The 20,215-nt window shown below is 38.1% G+C and overlaps 1 protein-coding gene across 2 annotated transcripts in view; it reads right to left on the reverse strand.

Annotated features, from left to right (window-relative positions):
• Window positions 1-2,429: 2,429 nt before the first annotated feature.
• The window catches only part of FRY (FRY microtubule binding protein), a gene marked incomplete at both ends in the record, with an annotated part of 249,052 nt that continues 231,266 nt past the window's right edge, over window positions 2,430-20,215 (reverse strand). Inside the window, 4 exons of one of the 2 annotated variants that reach the window (XM_084236046.1) lie at window positions 2,430-2,688; window positions 10,071-10,273; window positions 13,223-13,333; window positions 15,129-15,146. In XM_084236046.1, coding sequence (XP_084092172.1) covers window positions 2,430-2,688; window positions 10,071-10,273; window positions 13,223-13,333; window positions 15,129-15,146 — 591 coding nt within the window. The remainder of the gene's footprint in view (window positions 2,689-10,070; window positions 10,274-13,222; window positions 13,334-15,128; window positions 15,147-20,215) is intronic. The other variant, XM_084236045.1, reaches the window with a different exon arrangement.

A 20,215-nucleotide genomic window follows, 5' to 3' on the forward strand; every position in this document is an offset into this window, starting at 1 on the left:
CAGGCCAACCAGAGAGATACCCACATGGCGCAGCGGACCGCTCCTGTCCCGCCTGCTGCTCCCCTCAGCAGTGTTTTCAGTCTGTCTGACTGTTCTGCTCCCCACTCTGTCTCTGGTGAATCCTCTCACCCTCCCACGCCTCTGGCCTATACCCCAGTTCTTGTATAAATAAATAAAAATAAATCTTAAAACACAATAAAGTTATTGTTGGGCTCAGCTGGGGAAGGACTGCAACTTTAAAGGGTTTTTCTCCTTCACAGTTTTTCACACCCCTACTCAAGAGAAAGAAGGTGAAGGAGTGAAGGGAAAGTAATAGAATTCTTTCCTATTAGCAATTCCTTTTATTTCTTAAAATTAAGAAAAAAAACCTCACTACTTCTTGTGACTATAGATTACAATATACTATTGAAATCCTCCTTTATAAGATTAGGGCATGGTGGAAAATTCAGTCATGACTAGTTAGGCCTTTCTATTGTGGGTCCCAACACATTTGCTGAGGGTAGACTATTGTGGTTATCTGTAGAAATCTGCCTTTTGTAATGTTTTTCAGAGAGTTCATAATTCAGTTTTCTATAAAGTGTGGCAAATCATCATTCAGGGAAGCTGAAAAAATAAATCATCAGACTATATTTACAGCTATATCCAGAAAGTTATTAAAATCAGTCAAGTTGTATCTATGGTGACATGAAAAAAAATACTGGGTCAGACTCCTGTTGCAGAATACGTCTAGAAAAATTACTTATGCCACAGTTATAGAATATATAAAGAAAGCAACTTATATTTGTTTGTATAAGTAAATGTAAGTAGGAATATAGTAGAATTTAGATTATGTGTCTCTCTGTTCCTGTTTTGTTGAGTGGAGTAGAGAATAGATGGGTATTGTCGACAGAATTAAAAGTCCTACTGCTTTTTCCCCCCTTCTCATTATAGAGTCTATTTCAAAGTTTTAAGGATGACAACCTGACGATAGGCTGTGGATAATTAGAATGCTCATTCTTCTCTGATTCCTCTCTAATTGATTACAGAGAGAGTAGGCTGAAGGTCACAGCCTTTGTGTGGTCTACACTTCCAAGGAGGTTATCAACATGTCCTGCATCACTGGGCCATCAAATTGTACAACCCGAAGGGTGCTATTCATGGAATACATGAACATGGTAGCCCCTTGGGGTTTCGCAGTGGCTATTCACATGCAGAGATGTAAATGTGTGTCAAAGGCAAAAATCTTCATTTACCGTAAAGAAAATCCATGGTCGATATGTGTCTTTTTTTTTTTTTTTTAGTCTAAAGGAAGTTCTGAACAGAATACCAACCAAGGTTACATCACAAAAACTTTAAATGTATTTACAGAGTGAATAAGTTACATAGATAAACTTTGAATATGTTTCTGATGTGCAACAGGTTTACATGCACACATCCAACACTTGACAACATTAAGGAGAAAACTTAGGAATGGCCCTATACATATGTTACAAATAAAACATGACATTTCTTAAGAAACAAAGTGACAACTTACCTCTATGAGTCTATTTCCGGTTATCCAAATGGATATTAAAATATGCATGCGTGACAGGTGAAAAGACTTGAATTTATAACATGAATATCTTTACCTTTTTTCTACAAAATGGCAAAGTTGGTTAAAATTAACAATCATCCATCTGTAGTATAAATATGCTCATAAAAGCAACCTTCTAGTAAAAAGCAGCCAAGATCCTTAAAAAAAAGTCTATCTGGACCAATTTTGGTGCTAGGGTCCTAATCACAGACCCCTGCAAAGAGATCTAGAGCATTCAAAACAGTAGCCTAGCAACATACAGTTACTTCATAGCAGCTCCTTTTAGATACAGTAATTGTATTCAAATTACAGTGTACATTAAATTGTCCATTTACAATTCCCTTTTCACATCACAGGCTGTCAGCTTTAGACCGCCTTACAATTTTCAGTGGCCAGCTTCATTCTGCCTGCCTCTTCCTCAGCCCACAAAAAAAAAGGAGAAAAAAAGGAAAAATAAAGGGAGAGAATGTACAAGTTTTAGAATATAAAATTTTTTTAGTGAAGAAAACATTGCACTTTTGTCAATCTAAAATTGTTTCTAGAAAGGAAGGTATTGTTCAGTGTAGTCAGCTTTGGTATGCAATGGAAGTCACTTCTTCAGTAGTGAGTCGCATTTGCTCAGTAAAATGATAACACAGTTGTGCCACACAGCATGATGGATGGAGTCTGTCCCAGAATGTTCTATGCTACCTTGGTTCTTATAGTAAGTATTGCTACACATTGGAAGTTCTGTCATCCTCTTTAGAAAAAGTTCTACAGGTAACAAGAGGGAGAACAGTCTGACCAAGCCTTCTGAAGGCTGAGAAGACATTGAATGACATCACCCCAGCATGGCAGCACCCCCAACTTGGAACCCATGGGGGATGGGAGGCTCCTGTCAGAGACTAGTGCCAGAAACACTGGAGTCTGGAAGAAAAGCCGTGAGGACTCGGTAACTTTGGGCCCTGCGAATCATGTCCCGGATCTCCATATTTAGCTCCATCAGCTTGGTGCAGATTTCAGTCAGGCTCTGGTTAGACCCCACCAATGCGTAAGTACCCGTTTGTCCCAGAGTTTGATGACGGAAATAAATATTCAGTAGTGTCTGGACCTCATCATCAGAACTACTTCCAAAGATGTCATTGGGCCACAGACTTCTGCAGTCAAAAAAGAACATAGATTAGAGGCACTATTGGTCACAGTAGTGTCATTATGAGTCTCAATCATAGAAGAATATTACATGCTAAAATACCCCAGCTTTGTTGAGATACAATTCATTTACTCTACAATAAAACCAAACATAATTTGCTATACCATTCTCTTTCCAAAGAATGTGAACATACTAATAAAATGAAGGGAGAAAAATCCCCAAAAGGATATATTCAAATAATAACTTTCAAATTATGTTGCAGTATACTTGGAAGTGTTTCAACATTTTTTTTTTGTAATAAATATATCTTTTTATTTAGTTTCACCAATAACTTGTTAGAGATACTTTTTAACATAGAATTTATTTTCTCAGTGAACTAAAGAAGCAAATACTGATGAACTTAAGTGCATAAATATTCACAACAAATAATGAAGGAAAAAAATCTTTTTTTTTTTTTGGGTCCTAATTGTTTTATTGTTTTATTATTATTATTTTTTAATAATAAATTTTATTTTTATATTCCCCATACAACTGCAACCCCCCCATTCTGATCCCAATCCCTCCCCTCCCGCCCCCCCACCCCCCAAAAAGTGTCTCTGTTTCATAGTTTTTTGTTGATTCTGATTTTCAGTTTCTTATAGTTATTCATTTTCCTGGTCCCTTATTTAAGTTTTCTAGATTCCTGCTATGAGTGAGACCATCTGGTATTTTTCTTTTTCTTTTTGGCTTATTTCGCTGAGCATGATCCCTTCCAGCGCCATCCATGTTGCTGCAAATTGCATGTGTTTATCTTTTTTGAATGCTGAGTAATATTCCATGGTGTATATGTACCACATCTTCTTGATCCAGTCATCTATTTTTGGGCATTTGGGTTGTTTCCAAAGCTTAGCTATTGTAAACAGTGCTGCTATAAACATAGGGGTGCAAGTGTTCTTTGGAATTGATGTTTCTGTGTCCTTTGGGTAAATACCTAGGAGTGGAATTGCTGGATCATATGGAAGCTCTATGTTTAGTAGGTCCAGAAATCTCCACACAGCTCTCCACAGTGGTTGGACCAGTTTGCACTCCCACCAACAGTGCAGAAGAGTTCCTTTTTCTCCACACCCTCGCCAACATTTGTTGTTGCTAGTTTTTTTAATATGTGCCATTCTCACTGGTGTAAGATGGTATCTCATGGTAGTTTTGATTTGCATTTCCCTGATGACAGGTGATGTTGAACATTTTTTCATATGCCTGTTGGCCATTTGCATTTCCTCTTCAGAGAAGTTTCTTTTTAGCTCTTCTGCCCATTTTTTGACTGGATTATTTCCTTTGTTGTTGTTGAGTCTGCCCATTTTTTAATTTTTTTTTAGAGGCATGTTTTTATTTATTTATTTGTTTGTTTTTTTGTTTATACATGCACTGGGTACAGTCAGAAGCGCGGGAGGGTGAGAGAATTCACCAGAGCCAGAGCGGGGAGCAGAGCAGGCAGAAGGACCGAAGTACACTGCTGAGGGGAGCAGCGGGCGGCAGGAGAGGTCTGCGCACCATGCGGGACCCTCCTCCGGTGGCCGGGGAGCAGCCGGGGATCGAACCGGCACTGCAGAGGCTGGAGTCTGCCCATTTTTTGACTGGATTATTTTCTTTGTTGTTGTTGAGTCTCATCAGCTCTCTGCAGATTTTTGTGATCAGTCCTTTATCATTAGTGTTGGGTGCAAAAATGTTCTCCCAGTTGGTGGGGTTTCTCTTTGTTTTTGTTATTGTCTCTTTTGCTGTGCAGAAGCTCTTTAATTTGATGTAGTCCCAGCTGTTTATCTTTGCCTTCACTATCACTGCTTTGGGTGATGTGTCTGTAAAGATGTCTTTGATGTGCAAATCACGTAGTGTTTCGCCTATATTTCCTTCTATGTATTTTATGGTTTCAGGTCTTATGTCTAGTTCTTTAATCCATTTTGAGTTGATTTTTGTGTATGGTGTGAGGTAGTGGTCAAGCTTCCTTCTTTTGCATGTAGCGACCCAGTTTTCCCAGCACCATTTATTGAACAAACTTTCTTTGCTCCAATGCATATTCTTTGCTCCTTTGTCAAAGATTAGTTGACCATAAATCTGTGGGTTTATTCCTGGATTTTCTATTCGATTCCATTTGTCTGTGTATCTGTTCTTGCTCCAATACCATGCAGTTTTGATGATTATGGCTTTGTAGTATAGTTTGAAGTCTGGGAGTGTGATGCCTCCATTCCCTTCTTTTTTTTTTCAGGAGAGCTTTGGCTATTCGGGATTTTTGGTGATTCCATATGAATTTCATCAATAATTGTTCTATTTCTTTGAAGAATAACATTGAAATTTTTATTGGAATAGCACTGAATCTGTATATTGCTTTTGGTAGGATGGCCATTTTAATAATGTTTTTTCTTCCAATCCATGAGCAGGGGATGTCTTTCCATTTCTTTGTGTCTTCTTCTATTTCTTTTAGCGGTGTTTTATAGTTTTCTTTGTATAGGTCCTTTACCTCTTTTGTTAGATTTATTCCCAAATATTTGATTTTTTTTGTTTCAATAATAAAAGGGATGGTTTTTTTGATTTCTTCTTCTTCAGATTTATTGTTTGTGTATAGGAAGGCTACTGACTTTTGCGTGTTGATTTTGTATCCTGTCACTTTACTGAACTGATTGATTAGTTGAATTAGTTTTTCTGTGGAGTTTTTGGGGTTCTCTACATATATTATCATATCATCTGCAAATAGTGATAGTTTGACTTCTTCTTTTCCTATTTGGATTCCTTGGATGTCTTTCTCTTGTCTTATTGCTCTGGTTAGGACTTCCAGTATTAGATTGAAAAGCAGAGGTGAGAGTGGACATCCTTGTCTTGTTCCAGATCTTAATGGAATTGCTTTCAGCTTTTCACCATTAAGAATGATACTGGCTGTTGGCTTGACATAGATGGCCTTTATGATGTTGAGGTATGTTCCTTGTATCCCAAGAATTTCAAGGGCTTTTATCATGAATGGGTGTTGCACTTTGTCGAAAGCTTTCTCAGCATCTATTGATATTATCATATGGTTTTTATATTTCTTTTTGTTGATGTGTTGGATAACGTTGATTGATTTTCGGATGTTAAACCATCCTTGTGCCCCTGGAATGAATCCTACTTGGTCGTGGTGAATTATCTTATGGATACATTGTTGGATTCTGATAGCTAAAATTTTATTGAGGATTTTTGCATCAGTGTTCATTAGGGAGATTGGCCTGTAGTTTTCCTTTTTTGTGTTGTCCTTGTTTGGTTTTGGTATTAGTGTAATGTTGGCTTCATAGAACGTGTTTGGTATTGTCCCTTCCTTCTCAATTTTTTGGAAGAGTTTGTGAAGGATAGGCACTAATTCGTCTCTGAATGTTTGGTAGAATTCATTTGTAAATCCATCAGGTCCTGGGCTTTTGTTTTTGGGGAGGTTTTTGATTACCATTTCAATTTCGCTGCTTGTAATTGGTCGGTTTAGGTGTTCTATTTCTTCTTTATCTAGCTTTGGGTGATTGTAGAGTTGTAGGAATTTGTCCATCTCCTCTAGATTGTTGAACTTGTTTCCATATAACTCTTCATAGTAGTTACTGATTATTCTTTTGATTTCTGCTGAGTCTGTTGTGATTTCTCCTCTTTCATTTGTGATCCTGTTTATTTGTGCTTTCTCCCTTTTTTCCTTTGTGAGCCTGGCTAGGGGTTTGTCTATTTTATTGATTTTTTCAAAGAACCAGCTCTTGGTTTCATTGATCTTTTGGATTTTTTTTTTAGTTTCAATTTCATTTATTTCTGTTTTGGTTTTTATTATTTCTTTTCTTCTACTGGTTTTGGGGGTTTTTGTTGTTCTTTTTCTAGATCTTTGAGCTTCGAGATTAGGTTGTTTGAGTTCTTTCTTCTTTCTTGATGTGAGCTTCTATTGCTATATATTTTCTTCTTATTACTGCTTTTGCTGCATCCCATACATTTAGGATATTGGTGTCCTCCTTGTCATTCAATTCAAAGAATTTTTTAATTTCTTCTTTGATCTCCTCATTAGTCCAGTGGTATTCCAGTAGTGTGGTTTTTAATCTCCATGAGGTAGGAAAGTTCCTTGCCTTCATTTTATGGTTTATTTCTAGTTTGATGCCTTTATGGTCAGAAAAGATGGTTGGTATGATTTCAATCTTGGTGTATCTGTTGATGTTTGTCTTGTCCCCCAGTATGTGATCGATCCCAGAGAATGATCCGTGGCACTTGAGAAAAATGTGTACTCTGTTTTTTTTGGGTTTAGTGTTCTATAGATGTCTGTTAAGCCCAAATGCTCTAGGTCCTTATTTAGAGCTTTAGTTTCTTTACTTATTTTTTGTCTTGTTGATCTATCCATTGTTGATAGTGGTGTGTTGAAGTCTCCCACTACGTATGTGTTTTCTCTGATGTCTGTTTTCAAAGAGGACAACAGTTGTCTGATATATTTTGGTGCTCCTTCGTTTGGTGAGTATATGTTAATGAGTGTTATTTCTTCTTGAAGTATTGTCCCATTGATCATAAGGTAATGACCATTGGGGTCTCTTTTTATTTTGTTGAGTTTGAAATCTGTTTTATCTGATATAAGTATAGCTGTTCCTGCTTTCTTTTTTGGTCCATTTGCTTGTAGGATTGTTTTCCATCCTTTAACTTTGAGCCTATTTTTATCTTTTGTAGCTAAATGTGTTTTCTGGAGACAGCAAAAGGTTGGGTTTTGTTTCTTAATCCAGGCTGCAACTCTGTCTTTTTATTGAAGAGTTTAGTCCATTTACATTTAGAGTTAATATTGATATGTTAGCATCTGTATTTGCCATTGTGTTTGTCTTTCCTTTGATTTTATTTATTCTTTTAATAACTTTTTTTTTTTGGCCTTCTTTCGTTGTTATTCGTCCCTCTGAGGTTCTGGCTTTAGGATTCCTTGTAGTATTTTTTGGAGTGGGGGTTTAGTCTTAATGAAATTCCAGAGTTTCTGTTTGTCTGGGAAGGTCCTTATTCTTTCTTCATAGAGGAAGGAGAGCTTTGCGGGATAGAGTATTCTTGGTTGGCATCTGTTTTCTTGGAGTCTGTTGACTATGTCCCTCCACTCTCTCCTTGCCCGTAGTGTTTCTTCAGAGAAGTCTGATGTTAGGCTGATTGGTTTTCCTTTGAATGTTATCTGTTTCTTCCCTCTTGTTAGCTTCATTATTTTTTCCTTGTCCTGGATTCTTGGGAGCTTTACTATTATGTGTCTTGCTGTATTTTTCCTTTCGTCGTGGAAGTTTGGTGTTCTTCTTGCTTCTTGTATATCAATTTTCTGCTCCTTCTTCACATTTGGGAAGTTCTCTTCAATTATCTCCTGGAATATTTTCTCTGTTCCTACATCTCTCTCCTCTCCTTCTGGAATTCCTATAACTCTTATATTTCCTTTCCTCATGGAGTGAGATAGTTCCCAAAGTCTTTCTTCGTTCTTCTTCCTTCGTACTTCTCTTTCCTTTTCTGTTTTGGTTCTTTTTATTTCTGTGTCTTCAAGAGTACTTATTCGTTCTTCCATTTCATCTATTCTGCTTTCATTGCTTTTCCCAGAGTTCTTTAGTTCCTCCATTAATTCTTTGATCTCCTGCGTTTCTTTTGCTTCCCTCTTTAGGGACTCAATTTCATTCTTCTGATCGTTGATTATTTTTCTCATATCATTGTTTTCCTTTATGACTTCTGTCAGTTTTTTAATCACCGCAATTTTAAATTCTCTTTCTGGAAGTCTCAGAAGTTCTTCCAAGTTACTGTCGTTGTAATCTGGAGGGTGGTTTTCTTTTTGTGGTGTGCTTTTTTTCCTGAGGAGTTGTTAGGTTGCGTGTGGTTCTTCTACTCCCTACTGTCTGTTTTCTAATTTGTCGTATGCATTGGGACACTGTGTTGCTCGGACTGGCCGGCATCTTGGGTGAACTTCTCCGCTCCCCTCTGGCTCCTCCAGGAGCCATCTCTGGCTTCTGAGGGAGCTTTCTGCTGGTTTCAGGCAGTCTTTACTGAAAAAAGGTCCCTGTTCTAAAATGGCGACGCGGGACTCAGTCCCTGCGCTTCCGGTCTCAGGCACACTCTTCTGCGCGCCCGGTCTGCCCCAGCCGTGGGTGCCTGTTCCCTCTGTGGGCTCAGACTGCTGGTCGGAAGGGGCCTGGTGTGGGCTAACTTCCCAGCTGGCCACTGTCTCCCCCAGGAAACTTCTGCCCTTTTCAAGCAGTCTTAAGAAATTTCCCTGTTCTATGGGGTGTTAGTGACTTTTTTTTCCTGGTCGCTAGGTGGCGCCAGAGATCTCCCCTATTGTCCTTGGGGGGGCTGTTTTTCGCCCCCCCCCCCACCCTGTGGGACAGGGAACAGAGCGGGAATGGTAGGGTAAACCTCAACGGCTCGGGTGCTGTGTCTGCCTTGTGCCCCACCGTGGTGGAGAACCCACGCCCCGAATTTTGTGTCTTGGGTCTCAGTTCCAAAGACCTCAGGTCCAGGATGCAGGCTGTAGCCCAGTTCAGTGGCGCGGGAATGGCGCCTTTTGCACCCCGCTCCCGTGCCTGGGTGCCTGGTTCCTGCTTACTCAGTGAGGGACTTTCACCCCCGTGAGGGCCTCCGCGCGTCTCCCCGCAAGCCTAGGTCACAGGCGCGGGGACCTGGGCAGCCAAGATCCCGATCCGCGTTTGCTTTTCAAGGGCGCCAAGTGTGCTGCTTTTCTGAGCAAGCTTACCAGCTGGCCCGGGGCTGTGTGAGCGTCTCCAGAGTCTCTTTGTTCTTCTCTAATGGTGCCCGGAGCCGTTCGCTCACCGCAGCGCGAATCCTGCAGGGTTCTCCGCAGCTACCGTTCACGGGGTGTGGTGGCTGCAATAGTTCCTTTCCACTCACAGTCCCGCTTGCTGCGTAGTTTGTTCTTGTTGGTCGTTTTGGTTTGTTGTTTCCCTCCTCTCTGCCGGTCGGAGAGTGCCGACTCTGTGGGTGGGGGAGGGGAGCAGGGTTCTGCGCTTTCCTCCCTTCTGGTCCTCTTTTATGGCCACTTTCTTCTTCGGGTAGTTTGCTGGAGTCACCCGTTTATCTTCCGTGTCCCAGTTCTCACTGGGACCTGCCGCTTTTCCTCCCTATTAACTTTTTTTAATGGGAGATCTTACTCGCAGCGTCTCCTCACCGCCATGTTGCTCCGCCCTTCCCGGAAGTGTTTCAACTTTTTAGGAAAGACAAGTGACCAAAAGCAATGATACCAACACTTAGATCCCTAAGTTTAGAAATTCCATGTTTCTGGAATGGTATTGGTAGAGATCTGAGAAGGAGGCATACAAAATATCTAGATGTTTCTTCTGTAGTAATTTAGTTCTCAGCCACAGCAAGATTATCTATTAGGCATGCATTTCCTTTCACCATCTCTAAAAGAAATAGTAGAATTACCTGCACTCCCTGATTTGTCGTAAAGCTTTGCCAAGTTCATTGTTCTTCAGGCATTCCAGCATGGACTGGATGGCTGCTTCAGTAGATGTGAAGGTGGGCTCAGACCACGCACCTTCTATGTAAAGAGGGTCAGCTGCGATGGCCGCAGTGGCTTCCTTGAGGTTTTTCTTTAAGTCACTCAGTTCTCTGGACATATTTAGCAGCTGTTAAAAAAATCATTTTTACTCTATTTAATTGCAGGTTTGATTTTATACCCCCAAAGGGGGGGAAACGTATTATATGGGTCTGGCTAGACATAAGCTTAATATTTTGGTAAACTAAAACAGGACAAATGATATTGCATTGCATGGTAAATGCAGGGGTTGTGGGGTTATATGCATTATCTTCATGTATCAACAGCTGGGATGCTCTCCATCTATCAAAACTGAAGATTTATTTAAAATATTTTCTAATGGTTGCAAGGTCATTGTGGAGGTAAAATGTGTAAGAAGAAAAGTTTGGGGCCTGGGTAGAGCTGAATTCAAATGCCAAATCTGCAATGACTATGGGGTCACAGTGAAACCAGTAGGTTTATGTGCCTTAGTTTTTTTTTTTTTTTATTTCTGAGATATTCACTTCACACAGTTATTTTAAAGTAAAGTATTATACAAAATTCTTACTATGGTTTTAGCACTAAGTACTCAATAAATGTAATCATGACCACGGACCCTGTTTGAAAAATAAAACTTTTTCACTATTTCTAGATCACGGAAAAAGATTAGAGATATAATTCTATGGAAGAGGGAAAAAAACCCCTCAAAATAATATTACTATTCATATTACAGAGGTAAAGGATATTTTCCCTCAAAATTACTGGAACAAAAATGTACAGAGTGCTAAAAAGTAAATCATGAGAGAACTTAAGTCATTTCTTATTGCTCCAAATGTACTATGGAAGGTAATTGTGTTGCAATATGATCTCATGAGTAGTTCTGAAAAAGTAACATACATTTAAAGAGGTTTTTCCTTTCTGATGCAAGCTGATGATACCCATTTTCTCTGGAACGCTGATTTATCCAACATCTTCACCTTTCTTCACTCCTAGCTTACTCACTATACAAATATAGAACTGAGGCCTGTAAGTACTGTCTGTCTTTATACAGATGCGACTAAATACAGCTATCTACTCCAGAATTATATTTAAAATTTATTTAGGTAACATTTAAAATAAGATACTTGACTATCTTGATTATGAATATAAATTTTAAGATTGAGAGTGCATTTCTCCTTCATTATCTTAAATCTAAGTTAAAATATTCTGTGTGTATGTGTGTTATTTACTAAATTTACTAAATTTAAAATAATTACATATACACCCACACATGCATATATATGATATGTAAATTATTAGTAGAAAATTATTCTAAAGTGAAGCTTGAATTGTTTTAATATAGAAAATGACATTTGAGATGCATTTGTGTATTCTCCATTTTTTGAGCAAAGAGAAAATATTTGCCAGAAGAGTAAGAAGAGTAAATTTTATCTTGACAATATGGCAAACAACAGATTATCGACCATCTTCTCTTTTATCTGATGATTTATAATTCTACAGAGGGTTTGTCAAGAGTGCCTCATAAATAAAGATGGTGGAGTCTCATCTCCCTTGAAATTGGCATTGGAAAATACTTAAAAATTGCAGTCATATTTCTTTCTCAAGCTGAGTAATATAACAGAATGGTTGTTGTTCTCTATCTCCTCCTTTGTCCCTGCCTCAGATTTGAGGCTTCCCAGCAACATCGTCACCCTGCTTCTCACGTGAAATGGTTTCATGGGACTCCTGCTGTTCACTGATGACACCACATCTGTGCTTTAAGCCCAGATCTCTCCTTAGACCTCAGATTCTCAAATGTAAACACCTGGAATGTGTTGATAAACCTGGGCGAGGCCTGGTGGGCAACTTAGCTGAATGGCAGACAAAAAGCTTTGCTGTTTGGATGCAAAATGGCCTCAACCTCCTTTAGATCTCATTTCATCTGCTGCTTTGTGGGTCACCTGAGATGACCCTCTGAGATGTGACCTGAGCATCATCCTCCATTCTTCTCTTTCCTTTACCCCATATCCAGTCAATTTCATGGACATTTTGTGCTTAATCTCTCTCACATTTTTTCCTTCCTCTTCACAGTTAGCACTCCTGTCTAATTCACAATTTAACCTCATCTATTTCAGCAGCCTGGTATCCTGCTTTCTAAACTAGTTGTCCTCAAATCGACCCTCCATGTCCCTGCCATAAATATCTAATTAACCTACTTTCAGGCACAGCATCTCCTATGATCTCAGCCTCACCAATTTCTTCTGCCTTACTCCATCTCCCCTTTTGGTTTCTAGCAAATAAAATTGCTTGTACTTGTAGCTCCTTTCTCTTTCTCACCAGCATGTTGATGTCCATAGTATTCCTTCTTACTGCACTGCTCCTCATTAGCCCCCACTTTATGTCCCTAACTCCAGGCCCTCCGCAAGAATTGTCTTAGATATGACTTCCCCCAGAAAGCCTTCCTGTTTCAACCTTCTCGCCAACAGGTGAGTTGGGCACTCCTCTGTGCTTCCATAATAGTTAGTGTACACCATCACTGTTTGACTTACTACACTGCAGTGTATCTCTCTTCACTTATAGGAAAATGTTGGTTCACTTTTAAGTAGGATGTTTATTTTTTACATTTAAAAGTGTTAAGGCATTTTGATAGTAAGCAGGGCACAGAAGCCAAGAGAATCAAACACTATATTGTTATTTCCTTCTTATCTCAATGTAAGGGCAAGTATGACAAGCTAAAACTACAGAAGTAAAACCATAACACATAAGGAATTTTTTCAAATAAGGATGCCCAGACAAAAGGCCCTGGTTGGAGTTAAATAAGCAAGGACTTTTTACATAGCATTTCAGGGGAGCATCCGTTCTCCAGGGATCATCCTTAAATTGTGTGCTAGACATGTCACTTGCCTGACCTAGTCCTGGCACTGCCAAATGAGCACAGAAATAAATATAAGACCTATTTAAGATTTGCACAAAATGATCACATGAGAGTGATATCACTTATAAATGGACAAGGAAGAAAGAAAACAAGAGCAAAAGAATGGTTTTTGGGTAGGACTTGGGGTTGGGAGGTGTGTGTGCTCACCTCTGGCATGGAACTGACTTCATGCACCTGGCCGATAAGCTTACAGTAGGACTGAAAAAGCAGCAGCAGCTGGAAGTGTAGCTTATATAATCTCTGACACAGTTCCAATTGCTAAAGAGAGAATTTGCATGGGAAGACAGTTATTATGCATCATTCTTATATAACAAGTAAAATCTTGATGGAGACAAATACATCTTTTTCAAAATCAAGAAAACATAACTAGCTGTTATCTTTCTAAATAAAGCAGAACAATAAAACCCAGTCAATAAATATCAGTGAGAAATTCACAGTATCGTATAGAATAAAATAGCTGCTGAAAGATGACTAATTAGAGTAAAGTAGTAGCTCTAAAGGAATTGAGTGAACTGCCATATTTCCATTACATTTGCCAGTTAAATATCTGCAGATTATAGCTGTGGTTAATTTTTTAGGAGCTATAAACTTGTTTTTAAAAGCAAGGAATGTTATTAATTAAAAGTATGTTTGAGAGGCAAAACATTGTCATTCTAGGTGTTAAGTTTATAAATTCAGTAGACTCTTGGGCTATTACTCTTGTGTGACAGATCTGGCTGCTATTTAGGGTGCATATGCTCATCCTAAGGTCTATGCAAACACAACAGTCACATGAACCTCTAAGGCGCTATGTTTACTTTACTGACGATGCTTCTACTCAGTGCTCAACAGATATTTGTCAAATTAAAGCAAAATGAAAAGGGACCAGAATTGCTCTCCAAAAGGGACCAGAAGTACTTATAAAAATTGTAAAAATATTCAAAACTTTCTGTGGGAAGAATATAAAAAAAATAGTCATACAATATGGTCCTTGAGCCCTGTAGATACCTCTAGAATTTAAATATTTTCATTATACATTTTTTTATACAATGAGAAAAAAAATAAACCATGAAAAATTCCTACATTCTACTCTTTGTACTATATCTGCTTAGGCTGGCCTCTAAGCTTTGCCCGATTTATTTCAAGAATGGGTTAGTGCCTAGGTAGTAGAGGGGATTCTGCAAAAGGAACAGAAAAACCTTCTTTACAAAGCGGTTCATGGCTCACCAGTGACCAGTGAAAGTGGGTTAAATATGTTGCTTAAGCTAAACATTTCACTGTTCAGTGTTCAAATGTGGTTAAGGATAAATAGGCCTTTCTTTTACTAATAGACTATAAAGAACTCAGCTTAGAATTGAACACTCCCCAAATCAGCGTAAGAAGAGAAATGAAAAAAAATTTAAATTTAGGTTTTAGGTGGAATATTCTATTAAAAGCATTATTAACAGACTTTTGATCCTATTTTTTTTGGATTAATTAATTACATGCTAAGACGATCTGAATGAAACCCACTTTCTCCTCTAATCCTTTACTGGCCCTTAGGGGAAAGATGATTCTACTTTTATTTATTTGCTCTCTCCATGTTGGTAACCAGCCTAGTTTAAAGATATAGCTACACACTAGTTAACCCAAACTAGATTTTTTATTGTTTTTGTAAAGCATTTAATTTATGATCATTTAAACTTTTTTTTGTGAAAACCTTTAAAAATCTGGTATAAAAGAAAACTGCCAAAGACTTGCAGATAAACAAAAAAGTACTTAAAAAATGTTGCCTTCACAATTTAGGGTGAAACCTAGCTATGAAAACTCTTGACTTTCCTAAGTTACAGATAATAACAGTTATTACTCAAAATATTCCACTGATAGTATGAGAGTTCATAGCAACATAGGTTTCTAATTAGGGACAAAAGCAGCCTGGAATGCTACTAATAAACTGCATGTCTCAGACTACCAAATAAAACAAAATGAAATGAAAAAGGGAAAACATGCTAGTAGATATAATAGTAACAGTAAAAATAAGATTTGTTATGGGTCCATGCCTAAATGGACAAAGTATGAAAGAAAGTTAACTTACTGCAAGAGATTCCATTTGCTACACAGCAAGCATGGCACAGGAAACAAAGGAAAGGAAAGAAAGTACAGGGTCAGTGTAATGCATGCAACAGAAAGCACGGCCCTCTTCCAAGAGCAGAACCGTCAGCAGTATTAGCATTGCTGGCCCAAACTTGATAAATGGTTGCAAATGTTGAACCCATTCAACATGCACAGCGCCCAGTTAAAAACAAGCTCTAATGGGAAATGTATCATTGAAAATATATTTCGTAATCTTTTAGATTTTGATTAGTTGGTTTAGAGTTTGTCAATCTTGGAGACCAGAAGTTAAAACTTTTATTGCTTGAAGATTTTAGTGTATAACTGTAATATGTGAACATATTAAAACCGTGAGACCAGCTGAGTTATGTGAAGAACTAAAGCTCCAAACACATGATACTACTAATATATGCTAGTTAAGGTAGAATTTTTAATGTTTTGGCTTCACATCTGCTAAACTATGACCATCTGATCAACATAGAATATAATTAACAATTTCAGTGGCATTTTCTTTAGAGTCAGATTGCCTTCCACATTGAGAATTTTTTTTTTTTTAGGACTGCTAGACATTGTCATTTTAAAGGACCAACACTGTATACTCTCAAACAAGTGGAGATATGACAAGTAATTTTCTTGTATTTCATTTTTTATAGTGTTTTCCCCCCAGTGGACAATATCCTAAAGTAATTAAGAACTGAATGTTAGTCTAAAATAATATAAATTTGTTAACTGGGCCATGTTCAACTATGGCTATTTTTTGGTGTCACCATATCATAACCAAATAATTTGTTTAAGGAATGGGTATATGGTAAGAGATAAACACAAACTGACAGAATATTTAAAAAAAAATTAGGCCATTGCTAACTATGGGTCAATATGTCGGTTCTGAATTTTTGAAATATTTAAGCACCCATCTAACCCAGTTTCTAATCCTTGACAACAACAACAACAACAAAATCATTATTTTAAATGTCTTTCAAAAAAAAAAATCTCTTGGTTATCAATGTATTGAACTTAACATGAGGTAAAGTGATAAGAAAAAGAACCTATCACATTATTTATTAATTTCTACAAATATAAATAAAGCATCACCAAATGTGCAGAGTGAAGCAAGTGCAGAGTAAATTACATGGTTTCCTGTTAAAAAATAATTGCTTTTCCAAAAGCAAGGTTGTAATTTAAGAAGGTCATCAAATCTGTTAAAGTAAAATCTTCTCTGTTCAACGAAGGCAAATGAGACTTTCTGACTCCAGCTCGGTGCTAAGGAATTTGTCAATAAATTCTTCCCACTCAGCTCTCAGGGCACAGAATTGTGTTTCTTGGGAGATGGCCAACTTGATGAACACCAGTTCTCAGTGTCCTTCTTAAACTCTCCTTGTTTGGTAAGCTACTCTAAACTGATTTGGTATTTGTTATCTCAGAACTTTTCCATTCCATAGGCTAATTTTCTCCAAAAAGATAGTGAAAATGCCTTTCCTGAAGCCCATTTAATGACAAATGTTAAACTTTTCACTCCCTGTGCTATTTCCTATATGGGGGTTTAAAAAATTACTCCTTTAGTCTTTATGAACATATCTGTATTTCGGTGACTTAAGTTCCTTTTGAAAATGTGAGAATGTCACTGTTTTATTTGGTCACAAGGATTTTCTTCAGGCTCTGTTCCTTCACTCCTGATAGGACTTAATAAATTGGATTTAGTTTTTCCCAAGATGAGAAAAAAAATCAAGAAATCAAGGCATTAAGAACTGATTACAGTTTAGCTGAAAGTCCAGAATAATCTAATTCTTCTTGAATTAGCACAGCCACATCTTGTTTCTGTGTTGTGCTTTGAAATGGGGTCTTTGCTTCTGACATAGCTAGTTGGGTAAAAATCAGAAATTTTCAACATGACAGAAGACGAGCTACAGTGTACTACAATATATTAGCTGGTTTTTCTCCCATCATACTTAATCTCTGAAAGTCACTGGTTTAAACTAAGTAACATAAAATTCAGACAATTTAGCCTTAAGTTGAAGCTTTCCTTCTGAGTTATCCATAGAGGCATCTAATCCTAGGCAGGTTATGACTAATATGGACTCACCTATTACTAATATCACTTGGGTCTGGTGCAATGATGTATTATGTTTGTTGAGTAGTTTTTTGAACATTGGTGTAGGGGCAGGAATGGGGCACTGAGCAGGTTTTCTGATCCAGCAGACCAGGTAAAGGAGGAGTGAGAGAGTCCTAGAGCCCTCAGTGGCTTTTGCAGGCTTTTATTAAGATATACCAGGCATATGGCAGGCAGGGGTGCTGGGGTGCCAGGAGGCTGGCAGGCCTATCTGGGCTCTCCGGCCTTCTGCTTCTCTTCTTCTCTCAGCTTCCGTTTGTTCTTGGCTTCTGCTGGCGTCCCCATGATGCCGCCCTTATAAACTCAGTCTCTCAGCCCAGGTGTACCCACTCCAGGTGCCCGCCAACAGGCATGCATTCAGGATCACAGGGTTCCCTCATTTATCCTAATGGTGGGAGGGCAGAAAAGCCTGATACTTTTATCTTACCCTACAATTGGCTATGAATATCTTTCAAAATTTGAAAGATAAATGCCTTTAAACCTATAATATAGACTATACAACTTCAGATATTTACTATTCTCAAGAAAACTTTAATTTCATGAGACCTTTTCTTTGTCAAAATAGGAAAGAGGATTTCACATAGAAATAAAGCCTGACTACACCTGAAGGATGAAGTTTCATAGGTTACAATTAACTGGAGAAATATTTTGTTCCACATTTAACTTGCGGTTCAATTTGTATTTAAGAACAGAGGTTACTGGCTTCTAATTGATAGATTATGCAGGGTTATGAAATACATAACTGAGAGGGTTACTGTACAAAAGACCCTAAAGTTGTAATGATGATTGGAATATAGGATAAACTGCAGTAGCACTAAATGCAAATTATTGGACTTGTATCCAGAGTCAAATGTTCAAGTTGCTGAAAAATATCTGTTGAATTGTGAATACGTCAGCTGAAATCACATATAATAAGTGGAAACATCTCCAGCTTTTCCAGGGTGGGCTCTGCAGAACTGGAAGGTGAGTTGTGTTAAGCAGTTGTACAGCTGAGATTGATATTGCTGTCTGAAAACCTGAGTTGAGACTCAATGCCCCTCTACATTTCCATTTAACTTAAACTATCCACTAGTAACCATTTGAGTGAATTCCACAGGAGATGGACAGGTTAATGGAAACCATATTCTTAATTAGAATGCTGACTTTAAGAGAAAAAAACTGGTAAAGCAGTGTTTCCTAACGAGTGAAAGTACTCTCACAAGAGCAACTCACACTCCTTGTTTTATGTTCTATTAGTGTAGGTCATCCCTTAATTTTAGGAGAATTGCTATCAACAATCACCAAGAAGCCAAAATAATTTACTATTCATGCCTGTCTTTAAAAATAAAAAAGCTTACATTCAAAAATTTCCCCAAGTATTAAAAACATTTTTCTTAGAAACAGCATTTGAGAAATCTCCAAAAAAAGTATTAAATGTTAAATCCCACACTTCTCTTGGTGAGCAAGATCAGCAGACAGGTGCTTTCATCTCATATGTATGTATGGAGATGTTTCTCACATAGGCAAGGAATAACACTCCCATTTATCTTGAAATACACAGCAATCTAGCTAGCTTTCACTTTCCCATTGTGTGTGTGCGGGGAGATTGGGGGAGGGTCTTAGATACAGAGCATATTTTTCTAATTACAAAAAAAGCAACAGTCCAAGCATTGTGATGACTGTCACCTGGCTCTTACCCTGAGTACAGGGGGGGATGGTGGAAGGCAGACTAGACAAGTCATTGTTGGAGGAAGGCAGGTCCAGTGTTGGTAGCTCTTATTTTTTGGAGCACTAGAAATTTTGTTTTGAATTTATGTGTGAGCAATTTAAACTTTTTTAAAAAAGATTTATTTATTTATACATACAAGAACTGGGGTACAAGCCAGAGGTGCAGGGGGAGGGGTGAGAGGATTCACCAGAGATAGAGTGGGGAGCAGAACAAGTGGATTGACTGAAAATCACTGCTGAGGGGAGCAGCAGGCGAGATAAGAGAGGTCTGCTGTGCCATGTGGGTAGCTCCCTAGCCGGTAGGGGATAGAACAACTGCTGCAGAGGCTGTGGACAGCTTCATAGTGCTGTTCTTAACCCCTTGCACCACCAGGGAGGCCCAATTTTAACTTTTAAATGTTAGATCAATTAAAAAAGGAACACTGTACGAGCTTAATAAAATACATCTGTAAATTGTTATGGCTTATAGGCAACCAGTGTGCAACTGTTCTTCATAATTTGATATCTATAACTTCATGTTGAGAATAGAAGAAAAATTGGAAAATACAATAATCAAAACCCAGCAGAGTTATACTCGCTTCCACAAGCTATTCCATGGCAACTTTTTACTCATGTCCCCTGTTAAGAATGTTAAATGTTAAAGCACACGTGTCTCTGAAATAGAATATACATATGTAATAATTGCTTGCACATTAAACTTGCAATTTACTTCCATAGATTCTGCAAGTTGTAAGTCACTTCCTAGCCCCATTCCACATGGTCCCATGCAAAGGGTGCTCAGAATAATTGGTCACATCGAACTATTACAGAAGACAGAAATCTCATGGAAAAAAAAGGAAACTGGAGAGAATCACTTGAGGGTAAGCAGTGTGTGAGGTCAAACATTTGTTGGGTTTTTGCCTTGGAAGTCTCATCATAGCTCTCATCAGCAATAACTCCACCAATTTTAGATATAAGATTAACATTTAGATGGACTTGTCAGTCCACTATCATTTCTCCTCAAGGCCCATCTCGACTATGTAAAGATTTACTCTCAGCATGCTTTTGTAACCCATTTTCAGACTTATGTGCCTGTTAGCAGCGAAGCAAACAAACATTTCCTCATTTTTACATCCCATAATACACTTAGGATACCTCAAGTTCAACATAAGTTTAGTTAAGGCCACTGGAATTAGAGTTTGTGGTTTGAGCCACATGCTCAGTGGTCAAACTAATTCCAGGGTCTACTAACACAACAGAATTTAACCAAGTACTGT

This window comes from Talpa europaea (assembly GCF_964194135.1).
Source record: "Talpa europaea genome assembly, chromosome: 6".
NCBI lineage: Eukaryota > Metazoa > Chordata > Mammalia > Eulipotyphla > Talpidae > Talpa > Talpa europaea.